The 18,250-nt window shown below is 41.4% G+C and overlaps 2 protein-coding genes across 9 annotated transcripts; both read right to left on the bottom strand.

The window, feature by feature from the left end:
* Positions 1-242: 242 nt before the first annotated feature.
* On the bottom strand, positions 243-9,355 carry LOC115594327 (NEDD4 family-interacting protein 1-like). 6 transcript variants are annotated; one of them, XM_030438328.1, is made up of 8 exons: positions 9,148-9,355; positions 7,214-7,301; positions 5,795-5,925; positions 4,178-4,240; positions 3,518-3,605; positions 2,695-2,819; positions 2,329-2,395; positions 243-1,439 (listed from the first exon to the last, which is right to left on the bottom strand). In XM_030438328.1, exons 1-8 carry the CDS (start codon positions 9,175-9,177, stop codon positions 1,336-1,338), a joined length of 696 nt encoding a protein of 231 aa, XP_030294188.1. In that variant the 5' UTR covers positions 9,178-9,355; the 3' UTR covers positions 243-1,335. The 6 variants fall into 6 exon arrangements, with proteins under 6 accessions (XP_030294188.1, XP_030294189.1, XP_030294190.1 ...); XM_030438329.1 differs by having other exon boundaries at positions 4,178-4,237; XM_030438330.1 differs by having other exon boundaries at positions 5,807-5,925.
* A 1,000-nt stretch (positions 9,356-10,355) lies between these two features.
* On the bottom strand, positions 10,356-18,100 carry endou2 (endonuclease, polyU-specific 2). Of its 3 annotated transcripts, XM_030437269.1 has the most exons (8): positions 17,896-18,099; positions 17,562-17,566; positions 17,309-17,474; positions 13,285-13,396; positions 12,499-12,620; positions 11,886-11,998; positions 11,485-11,638; positions 10,356-10,733 (listed from the first exon to the last, which is right to left on the bottom strand). In XM_030437269.1, exons 3-8 carry the CDS (start codon positions 17,408-17,410, stop codon positions 10,479-10,481), a joined length of 858 nt encoding a protein of 285 aa, XP_030293129.1. In that variant the 5' UTR covers positions 17,411-17,474; positions 17,562-17,566; positions 17,896-18,099; the 3' UTR covers positions 10,356-10,478. The 3 variants fall into 3 exon arrangements, with proteins under 3 accessions (XP_030293129.1, XP_030293128.1, XP_030293130.1); XM_030437268.1 differs by lacking the exon at positions 17,562-17,566 and having other exon boundaries at positions 17,309-17,463; positions 17,896-18,100; XM_030437270.1 differs by lacking the exon at positions 17,562-17,566 and having other exon boundaries at positions 17,309-17,467.
* Between the last annotated feature and the right edge of the window lie 150 nt (positions 18,101-18,250).

Below are 18,250 nucleotides of genomic sequence, written 5' to 3'. Positions count from 1 at the left end.
GAGGCGTGTTCAGTTGAGCCAGGTGCCACTAAATATCACACACTGGACCTTTAATGATCCCAGAAAGGAGAAATCTTGTGCGTCTTTTGCAGTGGACTGCAGTATGTGTATGTTAATGACACCTGTAACATCGTCCAGCAGTGACAGGTGACGGGTTCTCTGTCAGTATTTATGACGACACGCTGTTCAAGCTGAGAGAAAGTGGAACCCTGCAACCTGAAGAACGAGCAGAGTGGCTGTTGTGTCATGCGATACTTTTACTGGAAGCTTCTTGTTGTTTGTTAAATAGCTCAGAACACAAAATGCACTTTTTACACTTTAATTCCAAACATTTCCAAAGTCAGAGGGTTAAAATTTTTGCAATAAAAAATAATTAATCCACTTCGACTAGAATGAGGGTGAACAAAGAGAAATCACTTTCAAGATTTTAGTTTAACGTCATAAATGCTTTCTGTACTAATATATTTATAATTGTCAAAGGACAGAGTTTCCAAATCACATCTGGCAACACCATATATTCTTTACAGTGGAAATCAACAGGGAGCGTGTGACTAAGACAGGACTCATCAATTTAACCAGAAGCTGAATCTCTGCGGCGTCACCTCTCTGCTGACACACGTCTCATAAATAGGTGAACTTGTTCCTGATTACAGCTCGTGGAAGTTTGGAAAAACCCCTAAATACAAGAGGAGAAATGCTGTGGAGGAAATCTGACCCCGGATCACTTTATACACAACGTTCTCAAGTTTTTCAGCCCTGAACTCACTAAAATGTCCCTTTTTTCAGTCTTACATTACCTGATTTATATACTATTTCACAAGGGACACAACACATTGGTCAGAAAGGTTAAAAACACATTAAATTGATACTTGAAATATATTATTTCACACTCCATAAATCAACCCATAACCCCAAAATTACCCACTGACCCCTGGGCTGAGATCCACCCCTCTATACAAATGACTTCATCATATTGAAGACTGGTGAAAAATAACACAGACAACACTGCCCCCTGGTGGCTGCAGGAGACAGTGCATGCCTCAGCTACTGTACCAACAGAGAGTAAAACAGTAAATAAGGCATTAATTTATACATCACACACTTCATAATTGTAAATAGCACTTGACAGTTCACCACTAACAACTGAAGGGTTTTACAGATTTGTCAGCATTCACTATTTTACACCAAGAGGAGCGATAGACCTCACATTGTCCGAGTCGTGTCAAGCAGAGGAGGAAAAAAAAAGTTCTCTTCTCCCTGTTGGGTTGGATCGAGCCAGACATTGTGTCTCACAGAGAAGGAGGAGAAAAAAAAGATGATGAGAACTGATGGAGCTCAATAGATGAAGAGGACTCGGGTGCGGGGCAGGGTGGACAGGGTGTCGGCCATCTTGCGGATTCTGGCGTAGTTGATGAATCCTCGAAGGAAGAGCAAGAAGCCTGAAGAGTGAAAGGACGAGAGTGTGAGCTGCAACTGGAAGTGCTGCAGGGAACATTAGAACTCCATGTGAGGACTTGACTGGAGAGAACGTGTGACCCAGAGATCGGACCGGGTCTTTAGTTTAACCATAAACCTGGCGAGAACCAGAACCTACAGATGAAACTGCACTCATCTGATGAAGGTACTGACAAAGAGTTACCTCACATCTGAGTTAGAAGCTGTTTGAAATAAAGTTAAACTTAATATAAACAGCATAACATCATAAAGTAACAAAGGTTTAAACAAGCATCTGCTGCGGCTAAAAACAAAGCTGTGAGGTGAAAATAGTTTGATATTTTTTATATATTTATAATTGTTTGTTTATTGTCACAGCTCAAATTTCTGAGCGCTTAAATGAGCTAGAGACATCAAATCAGGCCCAATAACTGGAAAAGGCTTCCCAAGAAATATGAGAAATATTCGCAAACGAACACAGTGAGTCCGACTAAAACTGGACACACATGCAGCTTAAATCGCTCTACAAAAAGCCTCCTGGATCGTTTAGTTCCACCACCATGGATTTGTTTCCAATTAGCGTAAACTGAAAATCAGTAATATGACATCTACTATTTCAAATTTGATTCCATAAACACAAGTATACAGCCTCGTGTTCACATCAGTTGAAAAACATAGCCGCTATGAATAAGCCATAACTTAATAACCGTCAGTCCAAACAACATAAAACATCATAAATGTCGATGAATTCAGAGATGACCTTCATCATCATCATCAGGTTAACTCAGGTTCAACTCAACATGGCTGGAACGGAGCTCCGCGGAGCTGAAATGAGTCACAATCAGGGAAAAACCATTTGATCCCATAGTTGATTGATTTAAATTGGCTACTTACCCAACACCAGGAACACCCACCAGAGCCAGTACTGTCCATCAAAGTAACCCGGGAAGTATGTGGAAAACTAGAAACCCAACAGAGCGACAGAAATGACTGGTTAGAATAAATATGGCCTGCGTTGGTTTAACTCAAATGAGTCCTGCATTTCTAAAGTGAATGAAGGAAACAAGAACTTTTTAAAGAGATCTTTGAGGAAACAGTTCAGCGCCAACAGGCCGACCACTACAGAACCAACATTAAAATACCAGAGTGGTGTTTGGGGCTTTTGAGTTGTTTGTGCGTACATAAAACCACATTTTATGTGTTTGTGTGTGTGTGTTTGTGTGTGTGTGTGTGTGTGTGTGTGTGTGTGTGTGTTTGTACCCTGACTATGAGGATCCATTTGATGAGGGACAGACCGAAGCCTGAGATGGCCCCGTAGCGGCCGGCTGCCGAGGTGGTCAGACAGAACGAGAGGAAGAAGCCGATCCAGTTGAAGAGGAAAGCCACTGAAAGAAGGACGGAGGAACTGTATTAATACTTGTTTCCTTCCTTAAAGTTAAACTCTCACCAAAAAGCAACTGAGGCTTTATTTGTGAATGTACATGAGTCAAACCTTCCTGTAAAAGCATAATTACGACGAAAGAGGCACTTTTAAGATTTAAAATCTCAGACAAACAGTGTCGATCCCTGAGTGCGACCTAACAGGAGGGCTTGAGGAGCGGTTCACCATCACTCTCCTGCCTGTCAGGTCGCACTCTGGGATCGACACTTTTTGTCTGCCGTGACGGCGGCACGCCGGAGATCCAGCTGCTAACGTGAGTAGTTCAAAAACCTTCTTTTTAGTAAACTCTATGTACACACACAATGTTCTCAATGCTCTTGTTCATGAGTAGAGACCCTGGTGATACTACGAGCAAAGTTTCATGTTGTGTCGAGACTTCTTACTGTTTTAAAAATAGAGTGCCCGTAGCACTCCCAAGAAAAATAAATAAATTAGCTTGCTCGAAAACTAAACTACAGTTAATCTTTAAAGTGCCTCTTTCATCATAATTATGCTTTTACACGAAGATTTGACTCATATTCAATCACAAATAAAGCCTATGTAGCTTTTTGGCGAGAGTTTCACTTTAAGCTTTATTGAATCATATAACCTTCTGACTTGGGCTCTACAGTTTGTATTGACACATGTAGACGGGGGACTAACTGAAAAACGTGAGCATGAAGATGCCGTCGTTTCCTATCCTCAGCTGATCCGCGTCTTCAAAGTCGTCTCTGGTCACAAAGTCTTCATCCTGAACGAGCAACAGAAGAGCGAAACACGACGTGAGATTCAAGCACTCACATCATTTCATCACAGCAGCACAACGAAGCAGCAGCAGAGCTTTCCAGGGCTTCACTTCACTTCAGATCAGTCCAATCAATCAACTGGATGAATTTGTTTTATTTTATTCACAGTGGTGTATTTATAATTCTGGATGTACGATGTGGTGACTTGAGGTGAAGGTGAGTTGTGGGTAAACCGGGAAAGCAGCTGCTGATGTGAGCCAAGCTTTGTTGGCAACAAAGAGAAAATATAACACAGACGACCGACAGACTAATGGAACCGACACAACACAGAAACCCACTGAACTACTACTACAGTCACTTTACCCAAAGTCTGGAGGAAGTCAAATTCAATATAGGACATCAGGACAACCAGCAAATAGTGTGTAACTATCTACTAACACTAGCTACACTCTACATACACAAACACACAGGAGGGGCGGGAGAGTGAATACAAACACTGAAATACTGACACATCTGTGTTTCCACACACAAAACCAGGACCAGGTACACTTCCTCTCATCATACACTCTCCAGTTACCTCCAGTGAACTGCGAATTACATCGTCAAAAGTCTCCAGGCGCTCCCTGTGCTGAGGCTGCTGCTGAGCAAGGCAGTGTGCGGCAGAGAAACACAACACCAGCAGTCAAACAGGGCGGCCACACATGCAGGAGGTAAAGCATCACAGTGACCACTAGAGGTCAGAGATGTTACAGCTGTCATTTCTCATTCCATACTTCTCCTTTTGACTTCGGACAGAAACAAGTTTTTAAGACACTTCAGATGTTAATGAATCTCTGAGTTTTTTTTCAAACGACACCCACGTTTTTAAAACACGTTTGTGTGGGGGAGATGAGGTGTACTTCCAATTTCATCATAAATAAAAAGCACGACTTCATTATAACCGGAAACGATAAACGTTATAAACACAAGTCAAGCTTTGGAAACTTAAACAGTCTAACAAAAACAATATGTCAAGATAAGGCGCGACAATCTAAACTGTTCTCTTGGTAACATGTAGTCATGGAGAACTACATCACCAGACTATTAATGTCTTCCTCCACAACACCCACAGCTTTATGAAGGTAGAGTCTTACAGAGTGTCATTTTCTTTTTACAATTCAAAGCTTCAAATGTCTGTTTTCATATAATATAGACAAGTCTACAAGTTTAATAGTGTTAATAGACTTTTGTTACAGTTTTTGACTCGTCAGCTTCTGAAATGTGATTATTTTTCTGTTCTCTTCGCTCCTCTATGACAGAACACTGAGTGTATTATAACATTTTATAGTTCAAGCAATTAATCAATAAATCAAGGAAATAAATGTAACAGATTGTTAAAGAATGAAAATAGTCATTCACTGGAGCTGTAATCCAGTGAAAATGTTGCTTTTGAAAGGCTGAATGACAACAAATGTAGAGCCAAGCAGAATATTACGTAAGATAACACTTTTAGAAATGATTACATGCCGTTGTTTTGGGAGCTCTGGAGTTATTGGAACTGTTGGAAATAATCCTACGCAGCCATCAGTAGAATGCAATTTGCATATCATATAATGTTTTACTTTGTCCACCTGCCATTTCTAAATTACACACTGACAAAGATACGTCCATCACCAAGGACAAACTGCCTGATGTGAGGTAGTGGCACTGTTTGAGATATAAAACACAGTGGGAGAACCTCTGGAAACACTGGAAAATACATTTTAAATACCTCCTATAATTAGTTTTAGTCTTAAGCTCCCTCTGTGTTTCATATACTAAACTAATACTTACTCAGGTAGAACAAACCCAGGAGTGAAGGGGCCCGGAGGATTGAAGCGTTCAGAAAAGGGCTGGTACCTGTGAGCATGACTGTGGTATTACTAAATATGATTAAATGTTTTTTAATATGACTGATAGTAAATAATGTTGTGTGGTTCAAAGCAGCATCAAAGGCTGACAGCAGTTCACGTGGGAAACACTAAGAAAGAAAGTTCCATACATGTTAAAAGTTCAACTTCATAAGTTCTGAAGTTGACAGAACAAAAAGAACATTTCCGCTGCGCACTTCCTGCCTCGCAGACAACACAGGAAGTGTTTGAGCTCGAGCTACAGTGTGTGTGTGTGTGTGTGCTGAATGTGACCACATGCAAAAGAGACAGAATGAGACGCTCACTCTTCCAGTTACCAGGGGAACAGAAGTCTGAGCCTTGGTTCTTTCTGCTTCATCATAGGAAGGTAGCGTAGTCGCAACGTTGTACGATGGAGGCTTGGGGAAAGCCCCGTCCTCCTTGTAGTCAAAGTAGGCTGGAGAAGAAAAAGCACAGATGTTTTTACTGGTACACAGTCTAATGTTGTGTTTTGACAGCTGACTCATAACAGCATTGCATATTCACCGTCACTGCCAAATGTAAAGCCTCTATTTAACGTAAGTGTTTTAGTTCTTGTGGAATCAGACTCGAGACTTAATGAAGTGTTCTCTAATCTAGACTTTATCAGAGATCCCCGAGGGCGACAAACTCTTTGACCTTATTAGATTGTCAAAATATAACAGAGAAATAAAGGTTGTACAGTTAGAAAGTGAAAACCTGTCACACACTCTGACTCCATGTCCAGTTTGCTTTAATGAGATGATGTTTCTGCCCTCAGGCCTTCTTCAAGATCAACACACACTGAATTACAGCCATTCTTGTTATAATAGCCGCCCTCAAGTAACACACAAGAGACCTGACAATCAGCCTCCAACACTGAGCTGAAGCCGACTGTGACTGAATATAGACAGTGACAGGATACAGACCATCTAACTTTTTCTACAGTAAAAAGAAAAAAATGTTTTACACCACATGTCAGGATTCAGACTCCTTAATACTTTACACATTAGTGATTAGATTCTAATAAGTATAAGGCAAAAGTTAAACATCAGCTTCAAATGAACACCATTAACACATTTATCCACATATCCTTGATGATATGATGTAACATGAGTCAGCTACAAACTAAGAGGCTCTGAAAGCATCCAGCCATAGTTGAAAGAATGAATCCTGTGTGTTGTGTCCAGTTTACCCTCTAATGAGGGGTCAGACTAATCAAAAACAATCATGACTAGAGCGGACTAATACTCCACTTTTTGGGCCAACGCTGATACCGATCATTATATCAGCGTCAGGATGTCTTACAGTACCACAGAAGAAGTATCTCTCAGTGTGTGTTGTTTTATTATAATAAGGAATTTGTTCAGCCAAAATATATTCAGTTTTCTTTCTATTAAAGGTCCCTGTCACTGAGATGATGATAATTATTATGTAACAACTGTTCATATCAGCAGTACTAAGAATTCTTCTCTCTCACAGAATGTTTCATTTACATTTTATTCACATCTCATCAATGATCGACGCTGATCAGCTCTATAGTTTTATATCAGGACCTTCAGCATTTGGCATTTACTTCTAACCCAACTGTATATTCATCCTTTTGGAGCTGCAAAGTTTATACTACAGTTATAAAAGATATCAATATACATATCCAACACTACACAGAACAACACACATGATTCACCACGGCAGCAGAGAAACATCTGGATGAGACGCGGTCTTACCAGCATTGTCCGCTGCGATGCTGCTGTATGGAGGTGGAGCATCAGCTGCTACCTGTGGATTCCCCTCTGGGTCGTCCTCATTGGGCAGCTGTGGAGAGGAGAGAAAGCACCTCCTTGTTCATATAAAGCGACAACACTGAAGGCAACTGTGACTGATCTGCATTTAAAACAGATGATTTTCCAAAAAGAAGCTTTACACGTCCTGTGCAGTGGTCGGTGATTATTGCAAACACCCTCGCCTGCTTACAAAAACTCCCAAGCTAAGCATCAATAAAATGATCACAAGACAGGAGTGGAAACCGTAACCGCATCAAACACGTTTCTCAGGCTCATATGAGCATTACAAAGAGGAAATGAGCACCCACCAACCACAATGTGTTTCTCATTTCTCCTTGGATCTTTTTCTCTCATTAAAAGTAGGAAACACGTGAGGAGGACAATCGATTAACAGACACAAGATCACAGGGTTTCTGTTCTGTCCTCTCAGACAGTGAAGCCAGATTCAGCTGCTCCAAACTCCTGAATCAGCCAAACAAGATTTGCAAACCAAGCACATTTAATCAGTTAACAAGAGTGTCTGATTTCAGAGAGGAGTTTGAAGGGGTACTGAATACCAAGCAGTAAATCTTGCAGAGGTATAAATTACAGATTCACAACACCTTTGGTTCTCTTTGGTGCAGGTGACACGTAGTTTTCCAGGTGCTTTGGCCTGGACGATATATAATATCATGATATTTTAAATCTCTTCAAAAACATTGACAAAATTAAATTATTCGATTGATACTGGGACAATACTGTAGTAAGATAATGTGGATGTATTGACTAAATGGATTAAGGCAATTATTAGTTTGGTAAGCTCAGGAAAGAAAATAGCTTTACTGTAATGCAGCCTTTAAAACCTGAAGAAGACAACCCTTGTCTGCCTGACTGTTTCACAAATCATGATGCCACGATATCTAAAATATCAGACATTCATCTCATATGATAATGATAGAATATATTAATATACTGGCCAGCCTTACAGATTTACTTACCCCACAATTACATATAATTTCCTATAAAAGGGAACTGTTTGATCCTTCTTAAATTCATGAGATTTCATTACAGGGTAAAGTTAAAGGACAGGAACAGTAATAACAACCAAAGGGAACATTTCCAATAAATTATTTCAAATTAAATACTATTTACTTGCTACAGAGTCTCAGTGGGTCAGATCACCTGAACATGACATGTCTACAGACTTCAGGATACCGTTTAATAATGTCTACACACCAAATACAAGTTACTGTCACACTTAAATGAAATAAATAACTGTTTCCAGGAGGTAATTAAGAGGTAATAATGTACGTGACTGTCTGCTCCACCAGCAGCTAGCTAAGCAGGCTGTCTGGCGGATTTGACGGTTAAGCTAGCAGGACGACGAGCTCGCGCACACACCCACCGCTGCAGGTCATGTGCTGCCCGAACACGAACGTTAGCTCACACCGACGGAGAGCGTCAGTTAGGAGAAGTTACACCTTTCCTGTTCACGCTACTGTTCAACAATGACAACTAGCTGCCACATACATAGCTGGCAAGCCTTCAACCAGACATAACTCAACGCTACACACCCACAAACAGTCGGAGACAAAACGCCAGAGCAGACAATCAAGTCCACAATCATGGAATGTTAGCTCGAATTAAAAAGCTAACGACGAGGCTAATGTTAGCTACTTAGCGTGTTGTTAAAAAGACAGCTTCAATCGACGACAATGACAAAATTAATCGCAAAAATGACGACAGTGACATAGAGCTGTGTTGATCATGACGCCGTCACTGTCAGGAGGGTGACACCACCACACCTGACTGAGTGTGAGCGTTAGTACACCACACAGCCTGACGGTAAAGTGTTGTGTTCAACCTTTAACGTGTTAGCTACTCAGAGTGTCTCATACCTGCTGATATCGGGCGCTCGGTTCGGCCATTCCGATGTGAACGGCTGATGATCGACAACAGAGAAGGTTCACGCCGCCGAGACACCCAGCGAAGAGGAAATTATATAACAGAGAACAAACTGTAAACTCAACGCTCCCTCGCCACAATAAGCCTTCTGTCTCTCTCTCGACTGTGCTCCAAACGACTGTGAAGCTAGCGCGTCGGTTAGCTTACAGCACAACACTTCCTGTACGCATTTAATAATAAGGTCCATTATTCTGGACCATAGGCAGCAGAGTTTTAAATATGTTGAGTGATTTTTAGTGAAGTAAAAACAGCCTATATCATTACTCATCCTTGTATTAAGTCATCTCTTCCTCAGGAACAACAGATATTGTTTACGTCCTAATAAAATGGACTCTTCTTGTGCTTTTATTGTGAAAGTAAACGTTCCTTTCTTCTTCGTTGCTGCTAACTTGACGCACGTCTTGCTCTCCAAGTGATTGACGTCATCGGTCACAACAAACTCTCTACCGCCCCCACATGGAAGAAAAGTGGAACTGCAGGAACATTAAAAATACATTATGAGAGAAGAAGTCATAATTATGAGATTTTAAAGAAATTAGAGATTAAAAATTACAATTATGAGAAACAAACATCATCAATGAACATTTATCTAATTAATTAGATTTTTTTATATCAGAATTTCAGCTTTTTAAAGGGGCACTATGTAGTTCTGGAGAAGAAATTCAAACTCAGAATTTTAATATCTACAATATCAATGACTCAGATTTATTTATCTTTTTCATAACTGAATAACAAGCTGTTCTAAGAGGAAATTAAAGTCATCAGAGCACTGTTTGAAGGTAGAAAGGTGACAGCGCCCTAGTATAACAGGATGTGTATTCAGTTTATTCAGTCATGAAAACAAATAGAAGTTGTTTATTTAGTTTGCTGAGGAAAGAAAAAATAAATCAGTCAATGAAGAGCTTTCTCTTCCACAAAACTACATGGTACTCCTTTAACTCATGATCAAGACTTTCTTTCTCATGATTATGACATACCGCGGGGATATTATTTTCTATCAAGGCTATGTTTTCATCTATTTTGTTTTTTCTTTGACTGGCAGAAAAAAGGCTTCCGTACATTACTAACAAAATTAACTAGGAAACTCACAACACTGAGAAAGAATAGGCATCATTAAGACTGAAAACAAAAACGAATGCAGTTGGGTCTTGTAAGGCTTTATTGTATCTTTATCTAAAATAAGAAGACAACAACAATACCTGTGACACTTTGTATGCAAGTTCAAGAGTTGGAGAAGTTTCATCTCAAACTGATGGTGTCGAGTTTACAAAGGCTTCTGGTACTTAAGGAGCACCGGGTAGGTGGTGCCGATGTGCTTTTGGTTGTAGTGGTGGCAAACAATCTCCACGTCGTAGAAACTGAACTGGACTTTGACACGCTCGTTGGGCGAGGTGAGGAAACAGAGGGTGTAGAGGGCGAACTCAAACTCGGGACTGACGCCGATGAAGATGCTGCCCTTGGGCTTTATGCCGTTCTTCCAGCTGAACTGTAGCGCCAGGATGTGTTTGTTCTCGTCGGGCTGCAGCGAGAGAGAGAGAGAAATGAGTGAAGAGAGTGGAGAGGGATTAGAACAGAAACACAAACATCTCCAGCTGGCTCGCTATCTGAGGACAAGACACAGAAAATAAAGGAAGACAGTGTGAAAGATGTCTGATTCCATAAACCTTCAACCATTCTCTTGTCAGATTGCCCCAATGGTCAACTAGCTCAACTAGTGGTCAACCATTAGCTGACCATAATCGTGTTGCTTGGGTCCAAAGTACCAAAACTAAATACTGATATCTAGAGACTGCATGAAAGGGATTGTTTTAAAGACCTTTTTGAGACCTTAGATCCAGGATAGACCCGGCTACAGCTACAGCTACCTTAACAATGTGTGCAGAGATCATATTACATGTCTTTTCATTAAGTCAGTAAACATTAATGCCTTTATCTCAATGTAAACATCACCAACAAGTTAATTTCCCGGAACACGAGCTCTGGCTGGAGAGACAGAATACAGAGAGCTGCTCAAAGGGCAGCAGGGCAAACGTGGTCATAGCAGGATGTGAGCTTTCTCATCAGAGTGCAACAACGATGATGAGAGCAGCTTCACAGAGGACAAGTCAGTGTCAGGAGACAGACGAGAGATTTGTCAAATATGTGGCTATGAATGTGTGATTGGGACATTTTAGATGGTTAGATCTGAATAGATTTTTAAATACCTGAAAAATAGAAACATTGAAGCTACAGTCCATCCTATTTAAACCAGTTAACATGTGACGTGGTACCTGAGGTGAATGTGCGTTGACGCTGTAGCCTTTGTAATCAATGTGTCCGAGCTTCTCTTGTAAGTAGAGCTGGATCCAGTTGTGAAAGCCGATGACGATCCGCCTTCCTCTCGTCTCTCCGACAAACACGTGTTCGAACCCTGAAGAGTCCGGCCTGGTGGGAGACGGAGGCGGTTAACAGTCTCCTTAAATTCATCCTCAATCAAAATGATCAGATTGTATTAAGTCATGTGCAATGTGAACAAAACATATTGTTCAGTGTCTGCTTCCATTCTGAATGTGCTATAAATATCTTGTGTTTAGTTCTATCACAGCGGTGCTGGTTGGACGTGCTACACAGAACCAGGTTCTCCATCGTGGTGCCAGATTCCAGTGGTGGAGTTGAACTGAGGTCCACCCACCTGCTGGATCCTCTCCTGGCATAAAGCTCAAACCAGATCCTGTACAGCTGCTCCTTGAATTTTGTATCATCTGCTGGAGAGAGGTTCTTCTCTGCCAGGTATTTATGAGCAATCTGCAAAAACAACAAGAATTTTCTTTTATTTACAGCCACTCCGGCAGCATGTGGAGGGAATTATCAGTCGGGCTTTGCACATCGGTCCACATTGAAATGTCCCAACAAATCTGTGTTTATTAGACATAAAAGACATTAATATTCCCCAGAAGATGACTCCTTAGGACTTAGTGATCATATAAATTTACCTCCAGCGTCACCAACATCATCAACATTTACAAGATGAACAGGCAGAAAGTTTGGTGCAGACGTTCATAGTTCTCAGCAGAGTAAAAGTGACATCTGCTATCTACTATCATGTAGCTAAATGACCAACTGAGGAGAAGAACTGGTCTGCGATCTGCATTCTTGTTCAGCAGTTGTTGCTATGAAGCATTTTCTTTTTTTGGCACTGATGCTTCGACCAGGTGGGTTTTCAGGGCTGCAGCTAAAGATACATTCCCATGAATTCTTCATGAGCTTCTCAGAGCCGCAGTGAGGGAGGAGGTCCCCACAGGTACCTTCATAGTGGGAGTCTTAATGATGGCGTCCAGGAACTTGTGGTTCTCGGCCACCTCCTCAGGGGTCACGATCTCTGGCTCACCGGTGTCACTCTCATAGTTGTCCAACAGAGAGATAAAGGCTGCAGACACAAACACAAACAACATGCTGAAGTAGTGTACGGACAGGAGGAGTCCTAAAACTGAGAGTTGTGTGTCTACATGGATGCAGGACAGATTCCCTCCAGCACTCAGGTCATGGACGGTGAAGCAGAGACTATAGAAAAGTACAAAAATAGCATGAAGGGAGAAATCCTCCTCTTTCATCGGGACAGCAGCCTCAGGGTGAACTCTCAATACCAACTATTATATAACATGACATAACATGGCTCCATGTACAGCTTCCTGCTCTGTGAAAACATCAGCAGACACAAATGGCTGCAGGGAAACGTGCTGCAGCAGTAACATGTGGAGGAAGGAGAGGGAGAAGCCGCTGGTTGTATTGGAGCGTCTCTGTGCAGCCAGCTCACTGAACCCGGCCGGCTCTGTGGGCTTATGCAACATGCCACAACCGTCATAAGGAGATTATGAGTCTATGAAAAAGCTTTACTCTGCAGGGAGGTGACGGGGAGGGTAGAGGAACTAGAAAACAGTGCAGCTGAGTATGTGAAGAGATTCAGTTCAAACATTTTCTGACAGAGCAGACCGGCTGTCGGCTCCTCGTCATGAGGACTCACCTCCACCCAGAATCAAGTCAGATGGTTTTACAGCCTCTGTGTGCTCAGAAGTGTTTCTCTGCCCTCTTACCCAGAAAAGTCTCCTTCTTGAAAATGTTCTCATCCACAAAAGTAAACAGAGGAAATCCTGCTCCGTCGTTGTTGTCGTCGTTGTTGGTGGGCATGCTGTCTCCAGCTTTGCCCTGCAGCGGAACACAGACACAGACACACTCTTCAACTCCTGACGTTTATGTTTTCACATAAATATCTTTATTTTCTGTCGACTTCCACTTCACCAGGACACACTCTGATAATACTTTTACTTCACTACATTTTGGAAGCTGACATTGTTCTTCTTACTCCACTACATCTGTGTTATAACAATAATAATAATAATAATGTTTGTATAATAAAGAAGCAGCTCAAACTGTTTAACAACAACAGGATAAAATAACAAACGATAATAAATAAGAAACAACAGCAGGTTAGATCTCATTACTTTAGTTACTAGTTACTTTTACAGATTTTATGCTGCATCTGAACCGAAGTGGTTAATTTTTAATAAATGTATTTTATCAGATGAAAACAGAACTGAGTCCATAAAACAGGAAGATCTGATGACGGGTCAACACACACAGGCCTGCGGAGTAATGAACACGTGTAATGGGATTACATCATTAAGATTAAAAAAAGGTAACTGCATTTTATTTAAGTTACAGGGGAAAAAAATGTAATTAGATTACACATACATTTAGTACAAAAGGGATTACTAGCAGGATTACAATCTAAAAACAGCAGAAGATAATCAAGTTACATTACTTTAATATCCTGACTTTTAGATTTAGTTACTGGATAAAACTTAGTTACAGTACCAGAATACATTTTCTAAAATTACAGATTTAGATTAAGGTTCTGTGTGTGGATGTGTTTAAGGTTCTGTGTGGATGTGTTTAAGGTTCTGTGTGTGGATGTGTTTAAGGTTCTGTGTGGATGTGTTTAAGGTTCTGTGTGTGGATGTGTTTAAGGTTCTGTGTGGATGTGTTTAAGGTTCTGTGTGTGGATGTGTTTAAGGTTCTGTGTGGATGTGTTTAAGGTTCTGTGTGTGGATGTGTTTAAGGTTCTGTGTGTGGATCTGTTTAAGGTTCTGTGTGGATCTGTTTAAGGTTCTGTGTGGATGTGTTTAAGGTTCTGTGTGGATGTATTTAAGGTTCTGTGTGGATCTGTTTAAGGTTCTGTGTGGATGTGTTTAAGGTTCTGTGTGTGGATGTGTTTAAGGTTCTGTTTGGATCTGTATAAGGTTCTGTGTGTGGATGTGTTTAAGGTTCTGTGTGGATCTGTATAAGGTTCTGTGTGGATGTGTTTAAGGTTCTGTGTGGATGTGTTTAAGGTTCTGTGTGTGGATGTGTTTAAGGTTCTGTGTGTGGATGTGTTTAAGGTTCTGTGTGGATGTGTTTAAGGTTCTGTGTGTGGATGTGTTTAAGGTTCTGTGTGGATGTGTTTAAGGTTCTGTGTGTGGATGTGTTTAAGGTTCTGTGTGGATGTGTTTAAGGTTCTGTGTGTGGATGTGTTTAAGGTTCTGTGTGGATGTGTTTAAGGTTCTGTGTGGATGTATTTAAGGTTCTGTGTGGATCTGTTTAAGGTTCTGTGTGTGGATGTGTTTAAGGTTCTGTGTGTGGATGTGTTTAAGGTTCTGTGTGTGGATGTGTTTAAGGTTCTGTGTGGATGTGTTTAAGGTTCTGTGTGTGGATGTGTTTAAGGTTCTGTGTGGATGTGTTTAAGGTTCTGTGAGTGGATGTGTTTAAGGTTCTGTGTGGATGTGTTTAAGGTTCTGTGTGGATGTGTTTAAGGTTCTGTGTGGATGTGTTTAAGGTTCTGTGTGTGAATGTGTTTAAGGTTCTGTGTGGATGTGTTCAAGGTTCTGTGTGTGAATGTGTTTAAGGTTCTGTGTGGATGTGTTCAAGGTTCTGTGTGGATGTATTTAAGGTTCTGTGTGGATCTGTTTAAGGTTCTGTGTGGATGTGTTTAAGGTTCTGTGTGTGGATCTGTATAAGGTTCTGTGTGGATGTGTTTAAGGTTCTGTGTGGATGTGTTTAAGGTTCTGTTTGGATCTGTATAAGGTTCTGTGTGTGGATGTGTTTAAGGTTCTGTGTGGATGTGTTTAAGGTTCTGTGAGTGGATGTGTTTAAGGTTCTGTGTGTGGATGTGTTTAAGGTTCTGTGTGGATGTGTTTAAGGTTCTGTGTGGATGTGTTTAAGGTTCTGTGAGTGGATGTGTTTAAGGTTCTGTGTGGATGTGTTTAAGGTTCTGTGTGGATGTGTTTAAGGTTCTGTGTGTGAATGTGTTTAAGGTTCTGTGTGGATGTGTTCAAGGTTCTGTGTGTGAATGTGTTTAAGGTTCTGTGTGTGGATGTGTTCAAGGTTCTGTGTGGATGTATTTAAGGTTCTGTGTGGATCTGTTTAAGGTTCTGTGTGGATGTGTTTAAGGTTCTGTGTGTGGATCTGTATAAGGTTCTGTGTGGATGTGTTTAAGGTTCTGTGTGGATGTGTTTAAGGTTCTGTTTGGATCTGTATAAGGTTCTGTGTGTGGATGTGTTTAAGGTTCTGTGTGGATGTGTTTAAGGTTCTGTGTGGATGTGTTTAAGGTTCTGTGTGGATGTGTTTAAGGTTCTGTGTGTGAATGTGTTTAAGGTTCTGTGTGGATGTGTTCAAGGTTCTGTGTGGATGTATTTAAGGTTCTGTGTCTGTTTAAGGTTCTGTGTGGATGTGTTTAAGGTTCTGTGTGTGGATCTGTATAAGGTTCTGTGTGGATGTGTTTAAGGTTCTGTGTGGATGTGTTTAAGGTTCTGTTTGGATCTGTATAAGGTTCTGTGTGTGGATGTGTTTAAGGTTCTGTGTGGATGTGTTTAAGGTTCTGTGAGTGGATGTGTTTAAGGTTCTGTGTGTGGATGTGTTTAAGGTTCTGTGTGTGGATGTGTTTAAGGTTCTGTGAGTGGATGTGTTTAAGGTTCTGTGTGGATCTGTTTAAGGTTCTGTGTGTGGATGTGTTTAAGGTTCTGTGAGTGGATGTGTTTAAGGTTCTGTGTGTGGATGTGTTTAAGGTTCTGTGTGGATGTGTTTAAGGTTCTGTGTGGATGTGTTTAAGGTTCTGTGTGGATGTGTTTAAGGTTCTGTGTGGATGTGTTTAAGGTTCTGTGTGGATCTGTTTAAGGTTCTGTGTGGATGTGTTTAAGGTTCTGTGTGGATGTGTTTAAGGTTCTGTGTGTGGATGTGTTTAAGGTTCTGTTTGGATGTGTTTAAGGTTCTGTGTGTGGATGTGTTTAAGGTTCTGTGTGTGGATGTGTTTAAGGTTCTGTGTGGATGTGTTTAAGGTTCTGTGTGGATGTGTTTAAGGTTCTGTGTGTGGATGTGTTTAAGGTTCTGTGTGGATGTGTTTAAGGTTCTGTGTGTGGATGTGTTTAAGGTTCTGTGAGTGGATGTGTTTTAGGTTCTGTGTGGATGTGTTTAAGGTTCTGTGTGGATCTGTTTAAGGTTCTGTGTGGATCTGTTTAAGGTTCTGTGTGTGGATCTGTTTAAGGTTCTGTGTGGATCTGTTTACGGTTCTGTGTGGATCTGTTTAAGGTTCTGTGTGGATGTGTTTAAGGTTCTGTGTGTGGATCTGTTTAAGGTTCTGTGTGGATCTGTTTACGGTTCTGTGTGGATCTGTTTAAGGTTCTGTGTGGATGTGTTTAAGGTTCTCTGTGTGGATGTGTTTAAGGTTCTGTGTGGATCTGTTTACGGTTCTGTGTGGATCTGTTTAAGGTTCTCTGTGTGGATGTGTTTAAGGTTCTGTGTGGATGTGTTTAAGGTTCTGTGTGGATTTGTTTAAGGTTCTGTGAGTGGATGTGTTTAAGGTTCTGTGTGTGGATCTGTTTAAGGTTCTGTGTGGATCTGTTTAAGGTTCTGTGTGTGGATCTGTTTAAGGTTCTGTGTGTGGATGTGTTTAAGGTTCTGTGTGGATGTGTTTAAGGTTCTGTGTGTGGATGTGTTTAAGGTTCTGTGTGTGGATGTGTTTAAGGTTCTGTGTGGATGTGTTTAAGGTTCTGTGTGGATCTGTTTAAGGTTCTGTGTGCGGACCACCTGCAGAGAGATCTTGTAGTCCACTCCAGGTTTGAGTCTGTTGACGTCGTTGTCCCACAGCTCCTGCACCATGGCAGACAGATCTCTGTCCGTCTCAATCATGATCCGACGGCCCGGCTCGGTTCTTGGTCCAGAAGTGAAGAGCTGCGATGGTTCTGCCTCAGAAACAGAAAAGGAGGACCAGTTAGAAAAGATCAGCCTCGCAGAATGAGTTATTTCATCTGAATCACTTTTGAAACCCATTTTTACAGCCTGGTTCTGACGAGTTCTTGTCTTTTCTTCTTGTTCTCTCTGATTGTATGTTTTTAACCTTGTGTGAGACTTTTCCTTTATCTGCTCTGTTGTTGCTGTTGTGTGTCACAGCGTTGTGTAGACTCTGTTTTTAAGTTTTAAAGTTTTATATGACAGTAAACATGTTTCACACGATCACAGAGACGTGATCCACACAGATAACAGCCTTCCGTTCCACTCAGCAACACATTCCTCAAACACATGGCTGACAGCGGGTCACACATCCACGACACTGAGCTCAGAGAACCTCATCATCATCACCATCACCCTACAGAACCACATCAGAACCCACTTACCTCTCCCTGGTTTGGGCGGAAGCGACGAGTGGTTGGAGGTGTCAGTGAAGCTCCTCGGTGGAGGACAGGTGCTGCTGGCGGTGGCTTCCTGTGTTTGTGAGAGCAGGTGTCTTTACGGGCCAGTGGTACCAGCGGTTTAGTCGGTCGGTCCGTCTGTGTGGAGAAAGACAGGCAGGGGCTGGTGGGGGGCGCTGAACAGAGGCAGCACAGGAGAGAGGGGCCATTTTAAAGGGTTATCCCCCGTCAGCAACTCTAGCCAAAGGGATTACACCATGTTGTCGTCTCTTTTCAATCTCAGGCTCAAACGTGGGCTCTTTGTTTCTTTAGTATTTCATTGTTCCTCTGTCTGTCACAG

Source organism: Sparus aurata, chromosome 13 (genome assembly GCF_900880675.1).
Source record: "Sparus aurata chromosome 13, fSpaAur1.1, whole genome shotgun sequence".
Taxonomy (NCBI): domain Eukaryota; kingdom Metazoa; phylum Chordata; class Actinopteri; order Spariformes; family Sparidae; genus Sparus; species Sparus aurata.
Note: the sequence above shows the minus strand (reverse complement) of the source record. Positions and strands in the feature narration are given on the sequence as shown.